General features: G+C 40.2%; 1 protein-coding gene across 1 annotated transcript in view; it reads right to left on the bottom strand.

The window, feature by feature from the left end:
- Window positions 1–850: 850 nt before the first annotated feature.
- MEOX1 (mesenchyme homeobox 1) overlaps window positions 851–20277 on the bottom strand; it is a 42652-nt gene continuing 23225 nt past the window's right edge. The window contains exons 2-3 of the mRNA XM_040435969.1: window positions 3839–4011; window positions 851–1527 (exon numbers count right to left, since the gene is read on the bottom strand). Of these exons, the coding sequence (XP_040291903.1) occupies window positions 1405–1527; window positions 3839–4011 (296 nt within the window). The 3' untranslated portion in view covers window positions 851–1404. The remainder of the gene's footprint in view (window positions 1528–3838; window positions 4012–20277) is intronic.

The following is a 20277-nucleotide window of genomic DNA, read 5'->3' on the forward strand; positions in this document are numbered from 1 at the left end:
ATGCGTTTTGCCAGATTCGGCAGGCAGTTCCGGCTATGGAACTGTTTGCCGGATCACTCTGCCGCAAGTGTGAAAGTCGCCACAGTCTTTCCAGCTTAAAGGGCCATTCCAATCTCAAAGTGTATGGCATTGTCAAAGAATATGCTATAAAAATAAATGTCAGATAGTGTGGATCCCACCTCAGGAGAATAGAGCCCTATCTCACTGCCACTGAGAATGGAGATGTAGCAGTGCCAATGTTATGCCAATTTTTAAAACTCCCTAGAAAACCCCTTTTTGGATAATAGACAAGAATGGGCTAAACATTGCATATAGTATGATTACAAGGGATTGATCTAAGCAGTGCAATTCTGCAAAATAGGCACTGCATGTACATAGGGTTAGACTGGCCAAACTAAACACCAGAGGATTTTCTGTTGGGCTCAGGTTCTGAAGGTCAAAAAACCCATTTGGACCCAATCACTTGTTAGTATGGTCTATTTCTTATGGGTTAAAGCAAACTTTTTTTTTTTTTCTTTTCAATTATACCTCGTAGAGTAATTATTTCTTTATAGGCAAATGGTGGGTCAATGAGATCTTATGGATATGATCAGCTACTGTGATGACCTATGACAAATGTACACTGTGAATAGCCTAAAAAACTGCATCATCCCCATAGGTCTCCCTCCCAACCTCTCTAGCCAATTAGCGCTGAAGGTGTATGACATGACATTCAAGGTCTTCCATACAATTTGGAAATAAATTCTGTATGATATTTATTTAAATAAATTATTACAACTACTTTGTAAACAGCACATTTTATTAATAAAAAACTTGTAATAAAAGAGAAGCTTTACACAGTATTTCTCGCAATACAATAAAAAAAATGTAAAAAAAACAACATAAAACATTGTTTGTCTTGGGGTAAAAAAAAAAAAGAATTATTTTGGCATCTTATTCAGTTGAACAGTTAATAAAAATATGAGATGAACTTGTCTGATTATGAAGAAATACATAGAAATTTCAGTCTGAGACCTGCCAGAAATAAGTTCATGAGATGGGCTTCTTTTTATGCATTTCAAGATAGAGGAACCTTGTGGAAAAGTAGTACAAAAATATTATTACTATACCAATTTCAATATACATTTTCCGTATACAAAGATGTCTGAGATAGCTTACAACTATAAGTTGGGGACATTTTATGATTGTGAAAGCATTGAAAAGTCTAAAAATGCATTTCCCGACCTCTGGGATCCTACCCATTATGTTTTCAAATAAGAAACATAGGATAAATGTATCTGCAAAGGAAAAAGGTAAAATCATACTAGCTTGGTTAACCAGTGTGATCAAGGTTGGAAGACCAAGAATGCAGAGTTGTCTTGTGGAAGTACGATACTAAAGTTCATGGAGCATGCTGTAAGCATGCTATTCAGAGCTGGGGGATGCTGTAGAGTCTAAGTCATCTGCATCTTGATCATTTGGAGACACTGGCTGTCCACCTTTGACACGTTTCCACTTCATTCTTCGGTTCTGGAACCAAACTTTAACCTACAAAAGCAAAGTAAAAATATCTCAGCACAGATACAAATTACAATGTTAGGTAATTTTGGGGTCTAATATGTAAGCCCTTGGGCAACACATTCATAGTCTACCCCTGTCTTGGTTTGATAAATGTAGAACATGTTTTCCCTTGTGACAAAGGACCAGGTTTGTGTCACGGCCATGGCCATGACCGTGACTCCTGAACCGCATGCGGTTGTCAGCGGTTTTCTTTGGTGTTCAATCACAGGTGAGGGCTGTGGTATTTGCCTCACCCGTGGTTGCCGCTGGCAACAGTATGTATGTGGCAGCGTAGCAGTCTGAGCTGTGCCATTGCAGCTTGCTATGTTGTGCATGCGGTTTTGTGTGTATGTGTGCACTTGCTTTTTATGTTATTGTGTGCACGTCTCCTATTAGTGGTGTTTTCCCTTCCCTGGTGTTGGAAGGGTTAATCTCCTTCCTAGTGTGTGTGCACTGGGTGTGTCCGTTTGTGGGTGTGGCTGCCTGGGCTATAAAGCCTCAGTTTAGACAGACTTCTGAGGGGTACTCCAGCCTTGTTAGCTGGAGGAACTCTCCTGGTCTTTTCCATCTGCCAGTGTGGGCCACCCTTGTGATCATAAATTGTTATACACTATGTTATGTTATGATCAGTTGATTTGTTCTTGTTGTATATTTGTGCAGCTATGGATCTGGGTTCCTGTGTGTGGTGGTGTGTTTGCTGGGTTCATTGAATCTTGTCTGGACTTCAGCTTGCCTGCACAGGGATCCAGTCAGCAAGGCTGTGGCAGGTAAGTGGAACTAGTTCACATTACCTGCCATATCCATAGGACTGTTTATGTTCCCCCATTTTCCCAACAGCTTGGCCGTTGAGACTCCTGCTCCTCCGTGCCTAGGAGGGGTGGGGCGTCTTACTCTGACTCCTAGCGCAGGGACCGGACGGAGGGTGAGTTAGGGATCCGAGGTTCCTGCGCATGGGTCCTCCTACCTTTAAGGTCGGCCCATGCAGTTAGGAGTTAGGGTCAGGGTAGGGACGCTGTTCGGAGGTGACCTGCTCCCTATCCTGTTCTCCTGGCCGAGTAGGCCATAACATGACAAGGCTTTACACGGCTGAGGATTTCCCCCATCCTCAGCCGTGACAGTTTGGTGCTAACCTCAATTTTTGCTATCCTTATTGTGGTTACCCCCAACTGGATGACCCCCTATCCACATATATATATATATATATATATATATATATATATATATATATATATAATTAGTATGTGAATTCCGGCAGCACTCACTTTAGAGATTATCCGGTGCAAGCGTCTCGCCTTTGACAACAGGCTTGTATATTCATAGAAAATCAACGCAGCACTCTTCTTGTAAAAAACGCAGTGTCTTTATTCACACATGTGACACAAAATAGGCAACGTTTCAATCCCCTTCCGGGATCCTTCTCAAGCCAAGTGCCCAAGTGCCCTGGAAGGGGATTGAAACGTTGGCTATTTTGTGTCACATGTGTGAATAAAGACACTGTGTTTTTTACAAGAAGAGTGCTGCGTTGATTTTCTATGAATATATATATATATATAGGCACATGGATGTCATTGAAGGGATCTCCTGCTAGGGACCCCTCTTTACCGATCAAAGGACAGAACTTTGACAAAGAGCGTTTTTTTTTGTTGCTCTGGCAGACCTAGTAGGACTATGTATCATTTGAATGGTCACCATGTGCTATAATCTTCTCCACTGCATGGGTTGGCTTTTAAGGCATTCGGGACAACTCCTTTAAACAGGGTCCTCAGTTTTATTGTCTTATATAGCACTGATATATAAAATAACATTAAAGGGGAATTAAAGGAGATAACTATTAGATTGTGGGGGTTCAACTACTTGGACCCCCTCCAATCATGAGAATGAGTGCTCGGCTGTCTATTGAACTCCTGCAGAGATGAACAGAGTGGCCATGTGCATGCTCAATCTCTTGCTCCAATAATTTCAGGGGGCTCTGAGGGGTATGGGACACCCTTTATTATGAGTGATGGTGGTCCCAGTGGTAGGATCCCCACTGATCTAATAGTTATCCCTTATCCTTTGGATAGGGGACACCTTTTAACAAGCAGAATACACCTTTAACAAAGATATGTGAGCTGGAACCCCTGAACAAGATCATCCTATTCATGGTCATGGCTTTATTGAAATTAAATAGTGCCATTAGAGACAATGAGGTTTGCTCAGGACCCTTTAGCTCAAAGGATGTCTGTCCCCTAGAAATTGTTAAGGATAATAGAGGGTTCAGTCATGTTACCCAACTCGTAGGACAGCAGATTGGTCATACCTGTCTTTCAGTGAGGTCGAGGTTCACAGCTATCTCGTATCTTCGGAGTCGGGTCAGGTAATTATGATGAGCAAATTCAGCTTCCAGCTCCCTCAGCTGTTCTTTGGTGAAGGCTGTTCTTTCTTTTCTGGCTTTGCTGTTTGTTTCTGGTTTGGTGACAGTATCACCATTTTCTGCGCAAGAGAAGACACAAGAACATGTAATAAACTACCATTTACAAATTATATTAATATACCATTAAAAGTCAAAATCACAGCTTTAAATTAGTAAGTAAGATGTCCTTGAAACAGCTACTTTTGGAAACTACTTACACATCTATGGTGGTCCATAGGTTGACTATGAAGGGAAGAGTTTATAGTGTAACTCAACTGTCTGTAGCTCATGTATGGGGTTGAGGCAGACAGTGGAGATCTGAATTTACCATTCTCAGTTCAGATCTTATAACAAGTGTATATTAGGGAACTGCATGTGTTGTAGTCCCTAATTATATTAGTGTACCAGTAAACCGGATGGATTTTGTAAAGTATGCATTTGTACTATAAGTTATTTGAGATATGATAAGCACCCCATCATCCCTATCCAGAAATTAGGATTGACCCCTTGTTTTATAGAATATAAAATTAATATTGTGTTATACAATGTTCTTGCTCAGTTTATCATGTTCTTAGCGTTTTTATATATTCTATACTTCTGTAGACAGTCAGACAGCACATATTCAAGGTCAGAATATGCTTCAAGGGCATCTGTCAGCAGATTTGTATCTATAAAACTGGTTGAACTGTTGCAAGGGCTAACACCTGGCCCCTGACTTCTCCGAAACTTCAGTATCCGTGACAGGAGCAGTATAGGCAAGAGGCTTGCACTTGCACAACTTTCCATAAATGAATAGTGCAGGGCAGGGGAATATAAGAAACTTTGTAATATATATTTTGATAAAGAAAATTGCTTCTATCTGCTTTTAACAGGCTGCTTTGCTCTTTCCTGCTTTTACATTGACTTGTACGGAGTGAAGCTGCTGGATGAGAGACACACAAACTGCAGTTGCTGAGCTCTGCTACACTGGTACATCTAGTAGGATAAGGCTCTACCACTGTTCAGAGTGAGGTAATAAATCACTTACGTACATGCTGTTAGCAGCCTCCTCCATTGTGTGTGAGGCTAGAGACTAGGCCTGCACAATATATCGCCAAAGCAATCGCAATCGCAATAAATTGCCATATCGCAATCGCCAATTGGCCGACCCAAAAATGCTGTAATTGTATTACCATATTTTTCGCTTTATAAGACAAACTTTTTTCCCCCCAAAAGTGGGGGGGGGGGGGGGGGGAATGGCAGTGCGTCTTATAAAGCGATGGTTGACTTTTTACGTGGCTGACACGGATGTATCGCCGGCCGCTATGTTGCACAGCGCGGCCGGCGATACATGAGTTACAGTGCGGGGAGGGAGGAGGGGCTGGAGGCAAGTCGTTATTTTAATGAACAAATGTTCTTCTGTTTATTCTGTTTATCTGTTCTGTGCTATTAAGAAAATGGCAAGTTTTGTATTTTGTACTTTTGCAGTAATGCAAATATGTTATTTAATTTAGTAAAATATGTTTTATTTTGAAAAAGACTGTGCATTTCAGTTCTTGAGTTGAGCATAACTACATTTCAGCATTATCAGCAATTTGTATGTGCTTTTGCCTTGAAAATCCAAGCAAATAGACCTCTAGCACAATTCCCTTAAAATATCGCATCGCACATCGTTATCGCAATTTTTAGGGCCCTAATCGCAATCGCACAAAATTCCCATATCGTGCAGCCCTAGTAGAGACTGAGAAATGAGTTAACAGAGATAAGAGGCTGAGTGAAGGGAAAGAGGAGGAAGCAAAGTAGTAAGCATTATTCTATAATAAGAAACATTACAAAGTTTCTCATATTTATAACTGAAGGTACACTTTAAGGTAGAGCCATCCCCTGACCCAAGAAACAGTGTAAATCTATGCGGGCATCCTGTATCCTCAAATACCAGAAATAACCTAATTTCTCTATTTCCTCTGCAATCAGGGAGGCAAGCAAGGGAGTCTCATTTTAAATTTAGCTATCAAGACTTCTGTCTATGTTATACTGTATACATTGCTCAGTAAAATTGAGTTATATACATTGCTGCATATATAGAGTATTATTGCAATTTATTAATTTACGTCCACTCTTTTAGAAGGAACATAGGGGGAGATTTATCAAACTGGTGTAAAGTAGAACTTGCTTAGTTGCCCATAGCAATCAGATTCCACCTTTCATTTTTAACAGCTCCTTTGGAAAATGAAAGGTGGAATCTGATTGGTTGCTGTGGGCAACTAAGCCAGTTCTACTTTACACCAGTTTGATAAATCTCCCCTATAGTCTATTGCTTCCCTAATATATGCCATGATGCCATATAGGTGAGCCTAGATTATATTGAGTGTTATATTCAGGGTCGTCTGCTTTGTTACTCTGATGATGAATGAAACAAAGAGCAGCCCCGACATAGAAATATGACATTGAGGGTTAGCAGGTTTTAAAATTGTACTCAGACAGCCTCCCAGACGTTTGCCGTATGATATCATTATTGCATTACTATCCTTGGAACTCTTTGACATACTGCAGCCATCCTTATGGAATATTTTGTCTCATCTGGAGTTTTTTTTTTTTCTTTAAGACATTGTTTTAAGTGCGAGACTCTTTCCAGTGTGTTTTCCTCATGCTCCACATGAAAAGACTCACATATTGGATCACAAATGAGGCAGCATCTGGCTTCTGCACAGTAAAGCCTAGCAGAGATCACACCTCAAGCTGCTTCTTGCTGCTCGTAAACCCTGTGATAGTCATGCACCAGCAACAAAATTGCACCTTCTGTAGAGGTGGAAAGAAAAATATTACTTTGAAGTGTGCAAAAATGAAGATCAACAAAATGTTGTAGTCGGGCCAAAGTACAGTTCAAACTAACGTACGTTCTAAGAACTAATAGACGGGCAAGCCTCTGTCTTTTAGCAAACTAAAAATCAGACTTTTCCATTTCTCCTGTCCTGTCCTTATATCATTTCAGACATTTAAACACATTTATATATTTCATTTTATTTTTATTTTTTTCACAATGTTGCTATGCTGGATTATGTTATCAAGGTTTTCCAGATTTTGAAAATTACATTGGTGGTAGTCTACGAACCGGAATCTTAAAAGAACACTAATAGAGAAGACTGTGCTATGACTAGGGTAGGGTTTGAGAAGGTGGAGCGTGGCACAAGGATGATCTCTTTGGTGTTCCTTGAATTCTTCAGCCATGGTCTACTCCCTCAGGTCGAACATAGACGTAACAGAGTGTATAAGTTTTTCCTGGACCGTCCTTTTAACTGATCCTTTTGGTCTTAGTCGGTTACTAAAACTGGCTATGATGTTGTCTATCTATCTATATATTATGTATATCTCTTAATCTATTAAGATTGCCTTATGCAAAACATAGAAATGCCTCTAGGGAAAATAAACCTGATGTAGCCGCTCTAAAGCTATGGCTTCTGAGAAATTCATTCTGAATTTATAACACAAAATTAATTTTACTCTTTTTTTTACCACTCAACTCAGTTTATATAAAACAGTATGTGGTATATCTGATACTTTAGCCTTGGCACACACTGCATAAAATGTGAACCTATTTTGCCCCTCTTTTGGCACCTGTATCAAGTTAGTACCTTGGCTCGCAATGATTATGACTCTTAAGCACAGCATCGTAATGTAGAACACATGTTCGTGTGATTCTAGATGTTGAGTATATCATTAGCAGCAGAAGAGATGCCAACAATATGATATGTCATGCTAGACTCTTCAGAAGGATAAGCCAGGTGGTTCTCTCTGAAGGTGTCAAATTCTAGTAGGTAGCAGGCCGTTCTCCACAGTGACCATCAGCAGATCACAAAATCCAGCCAGCACTCACTCTCAGGATTGGCAAAGCCCCACGTGGAACAGATAAGGAATCCCAGCAACTACTGTCTTGCTTGAAAGTAAATTCTTTCTATTGCATATTCATTATGAATATGGAATAAAAAGAATTTACTTTCAAACAAGACAGAAGTTCCTGGGATTCCTTATCTGCTCATCAGCAGATGGCAGGCAGCAAAAGATGTTAGAAAAACAAAAAAACTATGGGTGTGACCATATGAAAGAGAACAGGACAAGTAGTAACACAAGAAGAGTTTTATATAAGAAAATGAAATAATATTATAAGGTATTTTGGAAAAGTATGGCAATAAAATGTACAAAAAAATAAAATTTTTGAAATTGAAATTCCACATCTGAGTTTGGCGAATGAATTGAAAAATATAATATCCAATATATTTTATTTCAAGTCTGGATGTGATGTGCCAGTGCTTTATTATAGGAGCAGTTGTATGCATTGGCTAGTACTTCATGTACAGATGTGTTCTCCTTTATGTATCCTCTTGGCTCAAGATATTGTGAGATGAGAGGCATTAGATAACCTGCATTAATCTGTTGGACGTTGTGATTTACACAAAAGTTATTTTTTTCCAATGCAGGTCATTTCCAGCCAAGAGCTAAGGTAAGAAACGACATGTCTGTACTGCATGTTTTTAATATAGAACTGCATTAGAGCGGCAACGGTTCTTTACGGAGAATACCACCATAACACGGCAACTTATGGAACAAGGCACACATTTTTCAATCAAACTATGCCTCTCTATGAAATTGGTGGAGAAATGACTCAAAAATTTATATGGGTGCCATAAGGCAAAAACTAAGGCCTCTTTCACATGAGCGATACAGAATGTATCACCCTAAGTTCACACCTGAGCGTTTTACAGCGCGTTCCTACACGCTGTAAAACGCACAACAAGGAGAAACCAATGCTTCCCTATGGGAATGGTTCTCCCCTGGGTGTTTTACAGCGCGTACGATCTCGCTGTAAAACGCCCGACGCTCAAACAAGTACTTGAGCTTCTTTGGGGCGTTTTGTCGCGCGTTCCCGTACATAGACTTTCGGGAATGCGCGACAATGGGCGTTCGCTTGTCTCTGTATGCACGCTTGTAAACGCCCGAACAATCGCGCATACAGAGCGCTCCTTTCAGAACGCTCAGGTGTGAACCCAGGGTCAGGGTCTGTTCAGTGAAAACTGATGGTTTTGCATGCAAGCTGAATTTGTTTTGTCTGTGTTTCAGCTTTTTTGGTCAGGATTACTGTACATCAGTTTTACATTAGTTTTTTACTCACATGAAGAAAAACTAAAGAATAACTCGAGGCATCTCCAAGCAACTATCAAAAGAAAATAGACTGCATCTGGATGCAACGCATGTGCTGTCAGTTTTTTCACTGACCGATTGACTTGAATGGCCAAGTCTTGCAATTAAAAACAAATGAAGAAAGAAAAGGCTCAGATTTTTCCTGAATGGAGAAATGATCACTGAAAAAAAATGCTCATGTGCTAATAGCCATGGAAATGAATGGGTCAGGGTTCAGTTCGGATGCTGCCCGTTCTCGAAATAAAGCGCATCTGGATGGTAAACTGGACTAGCCAGATACTGCCGTTTACTGCCAGGGTCCATTGGCTATAATGGGAACCGACAGAGATCTGGCTGCTTCCTGGCATTTTGTCAGCCGGACAAAAAGTTTTGAACACATTAATGTCTGTCCGGCCGAAACCCGGCATAAATGTCGGGGCACAGCCAGATTGCCACCAAATCCCATTATAGTCTCTGATTTGATATGGAGATTTTTCTGTTGAATTCTGGAATTACGGCAATCCATAAAACCTGCCCTATGGCATTCTAATATGTTGCAGTGAATTAAAAGATAGCTGCCTATATCATATAGTATATGATCTGCAGATTACATGTGTATAGCACGCCACCAGCAACAACATTTCTAGGTTCCTATTATTTCACCAAACGCACATATATGTATTACTTACAGCAGGTCTATTTTAGTCAGTTACATCACTGAGCGTCTTTTGTAGTCGTGGACTGGTGAAAAGGACACTTCAGAATAAAGTGGAATTTCCTGCATATAGATAGAGCTTGGATTGTCTTTCCTACTTGTGGTTACGTAACAAATGCAGGAAAGCTTAAATCATTTCCCGCATATAATAATATGAGGGATGTTTATTATGAACGAGAAAGAACGACTATTTCTGCTTAGGATTTACTAGCATTGTGTGTTAGTCACTACGGAGAAGGAGAATGGGATTTCAATACAGCGTGAGCTTCTCCTGGGCCCATTTTGTAATAGCTTAAACCATAGCTGATCCTCGCTCTTGCTATATAATTGAATGCATGTATCATTGTGTTACACTAGCCCCAGCTGAGGGACATGTAACCTGACTGTGTCCTCCTGCTCCATACTTAGATATGGAATCTGAGGAATTAATGAGTCTTTAATGAGCTGATAAAGGCTAGTAGGAGCAACCCAACCTGGTAAAGTGTCCCTCACCTGCAATATACACAGATTAAGCACTGAAAAGCCGACACTTCAGTCAGTGTAATTTCTTCAGTTTTCTTTTATAGTTAATTTTATATTCCGTTTTTAAATGTTAATAATCCTATAAATATTTTAGACGCTAAACTAGAGAATTAAGAAGGCTTCAGGAAATATTAGACATTTTAATCCACCCCACCACCACCCCGTGGGACCTGTTAAGTGAAGCACACTTACCTGCTCCCCAACACTTCAGACTACTTGAGTCCAACACTGTCTTTCCCAGATTTCTAGCGGTGCAGGTAAACATTCGGCATGGATAGGTGACCCAGTGACGTCCTGTTTGGGTGGGACACCACCCTTGTGGCCACACATGACCCCTTTGTCTATGGAGCGAGAACTGAGAATCTGGGAGGTGGTAAGTATGCTTCACCCAACAGATTCCACAGGTTGGGAGAAGGGGGATTGTTTAACAATTGATATCGGGCTGGATAATCCCTTTAAGCTATTGGTGACAGAGGTATGGTTTAATGCTTTTGGGACCCAATGAAAAATCTTCTGTAGAAGGCCCCACCAACTACTGCATGCCTTTTATTACATTGGTGCTCATTCATGTGATGGAGGTGCTGTTAGGCCCATTATGACACTAGGACTGGTGTGCAGCTACTACCTATATCACAGTTGGCAACATTCCCAAACGTGCAAGTACTGTTCCTAATCTTTAGAGATAGTCCATGCAAATTCTGGCAGTCCCTGGCCAAGAAAGGGGAAATGGAGGGATGTTTTAGGATTGGGAGGTCCTGCATGGTTTAGGGCATTCTTGGGGCATTCTTGGGGTGGGGTCTATTTGACCCTAATTTGCTAACTACAAGGATGGTTACGTATGCTATATGCCCCCTAAAGCTACACCCCTCAACATCTTAATAGAGTTGTCCAGGAATAGAAAGACAAAGAAGAACATCACCCCTCATCCCACCTAGGTTTATTTAATTTCACTTTAGTGTTGCTGAGCTGCAATACCAGGCACAACCCATCAACAGGAGTGGCACCCTTTTTGCAGAATATACCCATATTCTTATTCTGGACAATCCCTTTAACCCCTTAAGGACTCGGCCCTATTTCACCTTACGGACTTGGTCATTTTTTCCAAATCTGACCAGTGTCACTTTAAGTGCTGATAACTTTAAAACGCTTTGACTTATCCAGGCCATTCTGAGATTGTTTTTTCGTCACATATTGTACTTCATGACACTGGTAAAATGAAGTAAAAAAAAAAAATATATTATTTATAAAAAAATACCAAATTTACCCAAAATTTGCAAAAAATTGCAAGTTTCCAAGTTTCAATTTCTCTACTTCTATAATACATAGTAATACCTCCAAAAATAGCTATTACTTTACATTCCCCATATGTCTACTTCATGTTTGGATGATTTTTGGAATGATATTTTATTTTTTGGGAATGTTACAAGGCTTAGAAGTTTAGAAGCAAATCTTGAAATTTTTCAGAACTTTTGGGGGTCTAATCCTTTACAATGCATTCCAATACTTCTGTATTGGAATGCATTGGCTGTATGAGTAATACTGTGTGTATTACTCATACAGCTTCCAGCCTGTAAGATCCAGGGGGCTGGATCTCACAGGCTCGTCACCAGAAGGCAGCGCGCTGCCTTCCTTAGACATTGCGCTGCCTTCCTTAGACATCGCGCTGCCTTCCATGCCATCGGGTCCCCCCCACAGCCGCATGGGGACCCGATGGCACCGCCCGCCACTGCTGCAACTGCAGGTAAAAGCCGCAAACCGCAGGTCTGAATTGACCTGCGGTTTGCGGCGATCGCTGATACGGGGGGGTCACATGACCCCCCCGACGTTGTGACAGGATGCCCGCTGAATGATTTCAGCAGGCATCCTGTTCCTATTAACCCCCGCCGCTCCGCAATCTACTTTTAAACTTAGGACGTACGGGTACGTCCTGAGTCCTTAAGGACTCGGCAAACATGGCGTACCGGTACGTCCTAAGTCCCTAAGGGGTTAAGTCATTTGCATATCACACTATGACTACACAATAATGGTCACATATACACAGCATCACAGCCAATCGCTACAGCCACAACTATAATCCTGCACTGGAAGATTGCCTAATTTTTGTTCTATTTTCCACCTTTCCAGCTTAGAGAAAAAAATGTATTTGGTTAACAGAGCTAAAAGAGACACAATCATGAAAACTGTCTACCAAAAAGCACTGTCTGTTGCCCATGACAACCAATCAAAACACAGCTTTCGTTTCTAATAGTGCTCTTGAAAACTGAAAGCTGTGCTGTGATTGGTTAGTATCGACAGCAAAGACAATTGGGGTCATTTATAAAACTGCTGTAAAGTAGAACTGGCTTAGTTTCCCATAGCAACCAATCCGATTCCACCTTTAATGTTTGACAGCTCCTTTAGAAAATGAAAGAAAGAATCTGATTGGTTGCTATGGGCAACTAAGCCAGTTCTATTTTACACCATTTTGATAAATGACCCCAAATATTTCTAACTCTTCCATGTTAATATGGGGTTGGGACTTGCTTCAGAGTGTTTTGCTTGTTCTCTAATTTACATGAGATTGGAGAAGTAGCATAAATGGAAGGGTGCTTGGCACTGCCGGTAACTTAGTTGATCCCTCAGTATATATAATATCATGACATCAGGCCAGCTCCTAAAATGTGTATGATCGATCATGTTAGTCACCATACTTTCGTAGACTCCATGAAGACTCCTCTGCTCTTGTATTACTGCATAAATGAGCAGATATGTCCTTCAGGAGTTTGTGAAGCCTGGTGACACCCCATCTGGGAGCTGTCATGACAGCATAATTGGTCACACACCTTTCCTGAAATCAAATAAACAAGGGGGGCATTACTAGAAGGTGTAACAAGGTTGTATGAGATTGGATAAAAAAGGACTCCTATTGACCGTGGACTGTCCATTTATTTCAATGGGGCTGAGCTGCAATACTAGGCACAGACTGTAGGGAAGAATGGCGCTGTTGCTAGAAAAGTGGTCTTTTTCATCCCATGCAGCTCTTCTACAAAAAGACCTGTCAGCAGTCATGAGTAGTCTGTTTTAGAAACTACTTATATTCAGCATGTGATAACAGGGGTTAATTATCCCCATAGCAGCCATAGCGAGTACTTGCACTATCTATCTATCTATTTATCTATCTACCAGCAATCAGCTCTCTCTCTAGTTGTATAGTATTAGATATTACACTTGTGTTCAAAATAATAGCAGTGTGTTTAAAAAAGTGAATAAAGCTCAACATCCTTCTAATAGCTTTTATTTCCATACACACAAATGCATTGAGAACACTACACATTCTATTCCAAATCAAAACATGAAGAAAAATATATAAAATGTGTGTTGTTCCTCTAAAAAAATGGAAGAAAAGTGAATATTAGACTGTTCAAAAAAATAGCAGTGTTTGTATTCTTCTTTACAAACTCAAACATTCACTATATAAACTGAAAAATGTTTGAAGATTTTGCTTTCCTTGAATCACTGAACTAATATTTAGTTGTATAACCGCTGTTTCTGAGAACTGCTGTACATCTGTGTTGCATGGAGTCAACCAACTTCTGGCCCCTGTGAACAGGTATTCCAGCCCAGTATGATTGGACTACACTCCACAGTTCTTCTCTATTTCTTGGTTTTGCCTCAGAAATAGTGTTGAGCGCGAATATTCGAATAACAAATTTTTATCGCAAATATCGCCACTTCGAGAATTTGCGAATATTTAGAATATAGTGCTATGTATTCGTTATATCTAATATTCAACATTTTTTTTCCATCTGAACACATGATTCCTCTCTGCTTTTTGCTTGTGGGCCAATGAGAAGGAAGCAATGTCAAGTTCACAACAATACTTAGTGCACCAATCAGTAATCTGTAGCGCAATCGCGAATATATTGGAGCACTTGACTCTATATGCATATAAAGCTATTGTAATGTTCTGCTGTGCCAACCATTTTCTCCAGTCTCAGGAGAAACTCATGAAACTTCTAGCAGCTTGAAAAATGTAGCCAAAAGATCCACGCCTGTATTTCACGTTCCGAATTCGCATTACGCGATTTTTACATTGCCGATTTTTCGCATTCAATAAAATAATCTCGAATTCGTGAATATATGACGAATATTGTACAAAATATTCGTGAAATATCGCAAATTCGAATATAGCCCCTGCCGCTCATCACTACTCAGAAACTGCATTTTTGATGTCACCCCACAAGTTTTCTATTGGATTAAGATCCAGGGATTGGGCTGACCTCTCCATAACGTCAATCTTATTGGTCTGGAACCAAGATGTTGCACGTTTACTGGTGTGTTTGGGGTCATTGTCTTGTTGGAACACCCATTTCAAGGGCATTTCCTCTTCAGCATAAGGCAGCATGACCTCTTCAAGTATTCTGATGTATTCAAACTGATCCATGATCCCCGGTATGAGATAAATAGGCCCAACACCGTAGTAAGAGAAACATCCCCATATCATGATGCTTGCGCCACCATGCTTCACTGTCTTCACAGTGTACTGTGGCTTGAATCAAGTGTTTGGGGATCATCTAAGAAACTGTCTCCGGCCACTAGACCAAAAATAACAATCTTAGTTTCATCAGTCCACAAAATGTCTCTTTAGGCCAGTCAATGTGCTCTTTAGCAAATTGTAACCTCTTCAGCACATGTCTTTTTTTCAACAGTGGGACTTTGCGGGGGCTTCTTGCATCTGCTTCACATAGGCGTCTTCTAATTGTAACAGTGCTCACAGGTAACTTTAGACCTTCTTTGATCTTCCTGGAGCTGATTGTTGGTGGAGTCCTTGCCATTTTGGCTATTCTTCTATCCAATCGAATGGTAGTTTTTCGCTTTCTTCCACGTCTTTCAGGTTTTGGTTGCCATTTTAAAGTATTTGCGATCATTTTAGCTGAGCAGCCTATCATTTTCTGCACTTATTTACATGTTTTCCCCTCTCCAATCAACTTTTTAATCAATGTACGCTGTTCTTCTGAACAATGTCTGGAACGACCCATATTCCTCAGAATTCCAGAGAGAAATGCACTGTAACCAGCATGTACAACATTTGCTGCCTTCCTTCCTTAAATAAGGGCAATAATTGCCACCTGTTTTTCAAAGAATGAATGACCTCACTAATTGAACTCCACACTGCTATTATTTTGAACATGCCACTTTCAATTAGTGATTCAATTACACAGAATCAGCAGCATTCATGTCATGACTGTTGGGTCTGTTGGGTTTCTATTAGTCTACTACACCTGCTAGTAAATTATTTGCCATATAGAAATATCATTTCTACCAAAAACAGTGATTGATCAGGTTAGTGATGTCTGACTGCTATTATTTTGAACACAACTGTATATTATTTGCAGTAACTATTCAGCGCTCATCCAATGCCATACTCCGGTCTGAAATAAAACCCTTTATTTATGAAAAGCAACAAATTATTCCAAATTATTTTGTGGCCTTGGCTAGCTGCAGATCCAGAGCAGGGCTGACGGAAACAGATAAATTAAGCGTTACTTGCAATATGTGTCTTTCCTGCCAAAACTACTATGTAAAAAAATAAAAGCATGTGTAAATGGAAGATGTTTTCTAAGTAAGTGAGCTCCAGTTATTTATGTTTTGTTGACATTTTAAAAGATGAAATTGGCAATGAACCATTTAGGATCAGGGCCATAAAATGCGGACAATTCATCCACAATAAATTACATTCAATTTGTTTGTCTAACTCTTGTAGTGTGGAGCGCTGGTAGCTAAATGATGAGACAGATGTGTCAGTCTTCTACTGGATTAACATATGGTACTGGACATATTAAAACCTCTCACTCTCCTAATATACTGTATATATACTCTCACTAAATTTGAGAAGTATCAAAACTGTTGCAAAAAGAAAAAAATAATCTTTTTCACCTTCTCCCTTTAGACTTTATGATAATTGGGCAAATTATCAGGAACGAAAGTTCATGGGGATGCTCGTTCCTGATAACTGACCCGTATAATCGAGCAGTCGATCAGCAGAAAAATGAGCAAACACTCATTCAGCGGCAGATGGGCATCATTCATCAGGATGAAAGAGGCCCGATTATCGGCAGTGCCGCTCCCTGTGTAACCAGGGATGTGCTGCCAATAATGAATAGAACAGAATGAGGGAGCAAAGAATCGTTCCTCGCATTCAGTTTGCATTGGCTTGAGTAATCAGGTGAGTGCAAACGAGTGCCAGCAGATGTGTTATTATAATCTATTGGTGCTTGTACTGCAGTATAATACCACACTTACCAGTTTGATACATTACCCTCATTGTCCTAGTAAGAGTACTCAAATATCAAACTGATAAACCAGGCACAATGCCTTGTAGGGCTAGTTCAGCTGAATGTAATGATATCCTTCAGTTAACGATCTGCTGCTTCATTCTCCAGAAAGAGTATTTTCTAATCCATATGCAAAGGAACATTCAAGTGCACTGAGGGTGGATCCAAGCCATTCAGTGCACCCTTGCTCCTCCAAATTCCTCTGCAAGCACCTCCCTCTCCTTCCTGATTGACAGGGCCAGAGAAGATGACTATGCAGGAACCTGTACCTATCAATCAAGAAGAAGATGGAAGGGCTGGCAAAGGAGGCAGGAGGAACAAGGGTGCACAGAGTAGCTTAAACCTGCCCTCAGGGCACTTAACTGCTAATTTGCATATGGATCACTTTATCGCAAGTATTTTTACTCCATAATGAAGCAACAGTTCACTAAGTGATGGGTAACATGCAGATGAGCTAGCCCTACAAGACCTTGTGCCTGGCTTAACAGCGAATTTCCTGATGTCAGACTCCCCATAAGACCAAGAGGAACAGGTCACCTGCTTCACGCCCCCCTCTGTGGCACCCTTCCGACTCAGCACAGACTCTACAGTATCAGGATGTTTAGATGTTTTGTGTCTAGCTGAGATCATTCTATGTAATATAATACCAGTCCCAAAGGCTGACCATAGAGAGAAATATCGGTTGTCAGATTTAAAGGGGGTGTGGTTAGTGTCACATGACCTGCTGATGTCAGGACACATCTCACTGCCCTATGACATGATGGGACAGCAGTCACGTGACAAACTAGGAAGCATGGAGGATAAGGGAAAACTGCAAATGAGGTAAATTTGGAATGGAAGGAATGGGACCTAGAGTAAAAGATTAAAATATACTTTACAATGAAAAGCAGTTTATGACACAACCCCTTTAATTTTGTACCCCAATTCTCAGTAATCAATTGACCACATCTTTGGTGCAAGTGATTTGCAGTAGCCATATGAATTTGATGAAGCCTGATGACGTATTTAGGATACTCAAAGCGAGGGTAACCCGCGTATTTGCTACTATGTGGACAGACCTTAAAGGGGTGGTCTTATCTCACGGTTACTAAGGCGAGATGAGACACAGTCACGACCACCTCCTGGCCGGGACACAGCAGAGCCCTCTGACGCACGCTGCTTCAGTAGATCCCATTGCGGTGCATGAGAGTTACGGAAACAGCGTAGCAAAGCAAGATGTGATGTTTCCCTATGTCAGAAACCCCATCGCTTGCTGTGCTACTCTGTTTCCATAGCTCTCGTGGACCACAATTGGAGCTACTGAAACAGCGAGCACTGGTGCAATCTGCTGTTTCCCGGCCAGCTGGTGGTCGGGACTGTGTCTCATCTCTCCTCAGTAACGGCGGCATGAGACAACCCCTTTAAGTAGTTTTGAAAGCAGTGGCGTGCACTGGGGAATGAAGAATGGTATATAGCCTAGGGTGATATCTGTGCATATTTATAGTAATAGGTTCATTAGCTAAAAGAAGATGGGCCTTATATAACTCGCTGCATGTCTCCTTGCTGTGTATTGTGCAGAAGGACACCACATATCTGGTACCAATCAGTAAAGCCAAGAAAGACCTTGGGCTCAGTTGCCCTTTATCTCTTTGGCATGCTGCTGCTGTCCTAGAAGTTCTCTCCATATACCTTTGATATTTATGGTTTTAGAAAGTACGTACATTAAGCAAAAAAGATATATACAATAAAAATAATAAATAATGTCTAATAAAAAAGTTTATGTTTGATTCACTTTTTTAGGGAAAGAAGCAATGACTGGTGCAGGTGATAAATACTTCTTGAGAAGGAATTGTTCTCTCTTCATAGCCCATATGGCAAGTGAGCACCTTATAAAAGGGGTGGCAGGGGTCAGAGGTTTGAGGCCATATACAGTTCCCTCTCACATGTTTTGGTGGCAGGATTTGCACGTAGTCTGCAATTAGACGCTTGTGCTTTCATGGGCTGAACAGAGATTACACATGGCCTGCACAGCAATAAAAACCCTGTGGGAGAGACTTGTTCTTCAAGTGAACCAGCCTGTTACCTAACGCAAAAAGAACCTGGGAAATTATTTTAGAAACTAGGGTACTAACGAGAGATAAACTTCATTGTATTCAAAATTGATGTATAGCACATGAAGGGAAACTCTACTTTTAAATAGCAATTTGAAACATTCTACATGTTAACTAAAAAGGTAAAATAACTTTATAAATTGTTTCATTTTCTAAGTTTATATCTTATTTTCCCCTCCACTTGCCATAAGAGCTTAATTTACAATGCTCAAAAAGAGCAATGCGCTGAGGAGGAGGAGATGCCAAAGAGTTTGGACCTATGTCATATGGACACCTGTCTCACAGGAGATATACCAGTCCAGTATGTTTCCAAAGGCGGAGAGCAGAATTATTTTTTTTATCAAGTTTTAAAACTCTATCTCTGAGCATTAATCTTCGTTTAGTCGCTGAGGGTACCTTTATTTAATGCACATGATTATATAATGAGGAGGGAAGGAAGGGTGGAATGAAAGGTAGGTAGAATGAATGGAAATAACAAAAGGATGGAGAAAAGAAGAAAGCTAAATGCAACCGATGGGAAAGGAAGCAAGGTAGGAAAGATAGAGAGAAAGATAATTATAAAGAAGTAATTAAAAAAAAATGTGAAAGGAAGGAAGAATAGTAGGGAGGCAAGAGAAAGGGAAAACAAGGAGGAAAGATATAGGAAAATAACAAAGGGAGGAGAGGAAGCTACACGCCAATGACAGGAAAGGAAGGAAGGATGGAAGGAAGGAAATATGAAAAAAAGAAGGGAAGTAACAATGGTATGAGAAAGGAAGAAAGCTACTTGGAAATGGTAGGAAACAAAGGAAAGAGGTAGGGAGGATTAAGGGAAATAAAGAAGGAAAGAAAGGAAGAAAATGATATTCAAAAGAGAAAGAAAGAGAAAGAAAGAAAGAAAGAAAGAAAGAAGGAAAAGAGGGAGAAAGGAATTAAAAACAAAAGTAATAGAAGAAGGAAAACGCAAAAGAAGGAACTGAGGAAAAAATGAAGATTATCTGCATGTAGATAGACCAATTATGGATATATCCCACATAGGGATAACAGAAAATTAGCACTTGATTTGTAACAATCGGCTCACTAATATTACTGGAATATTGCCACAAACCACCCGGGGTGAGACTATTTTTATAGCTAAGAATATAAAATTAGCACTGGTAGTAACATTAGGATGTACACTGACAACTGATATAGTGGTAAAAAAAAACTTTCATGTGTGAATAAGAACACAAATTCCCTATCTTATATAAGGAAACTTTTAAATTATATATTGTTAGCGAAGGTTTTTGAAGTTTTCTATATAAAGTATTTAGTGGACTTTCAGTATTTCAGAGTGAAGTGTATGGCTTATTTTATAGTAAGCACTGTCCCAATTCAAAAATATCCAATGAGTGACATCTCTGGGACTCTGCTTGTTTTAATACAAATCATTTTCACTCAGGTTTACTCCCTATAGGCTAAGAAATGGGAGAGGGAGTAGTTGTATGTTGATATAGACTGGCAGACAGCCAATAAGAATGAAAACCTAGAATGCAGGTGTCCTGGGTGATTCCTGACCTTGGCTTTCCCGCT

The sequence above is a fragment of the Bufo bufo genome, chromosome 6 (genome assembly GCF_905171765.1).
Source record: "Bufo bufo chromosome 6, aBufBuf1.1, whole genome shotgun sequence".
Taxonomy (NCBI): domain Eukaryota; kingdom Metazoa; phylum Chordata; class Amphibia; order Anura; family Bufonidae; genus Bufo; species Bufo bufo.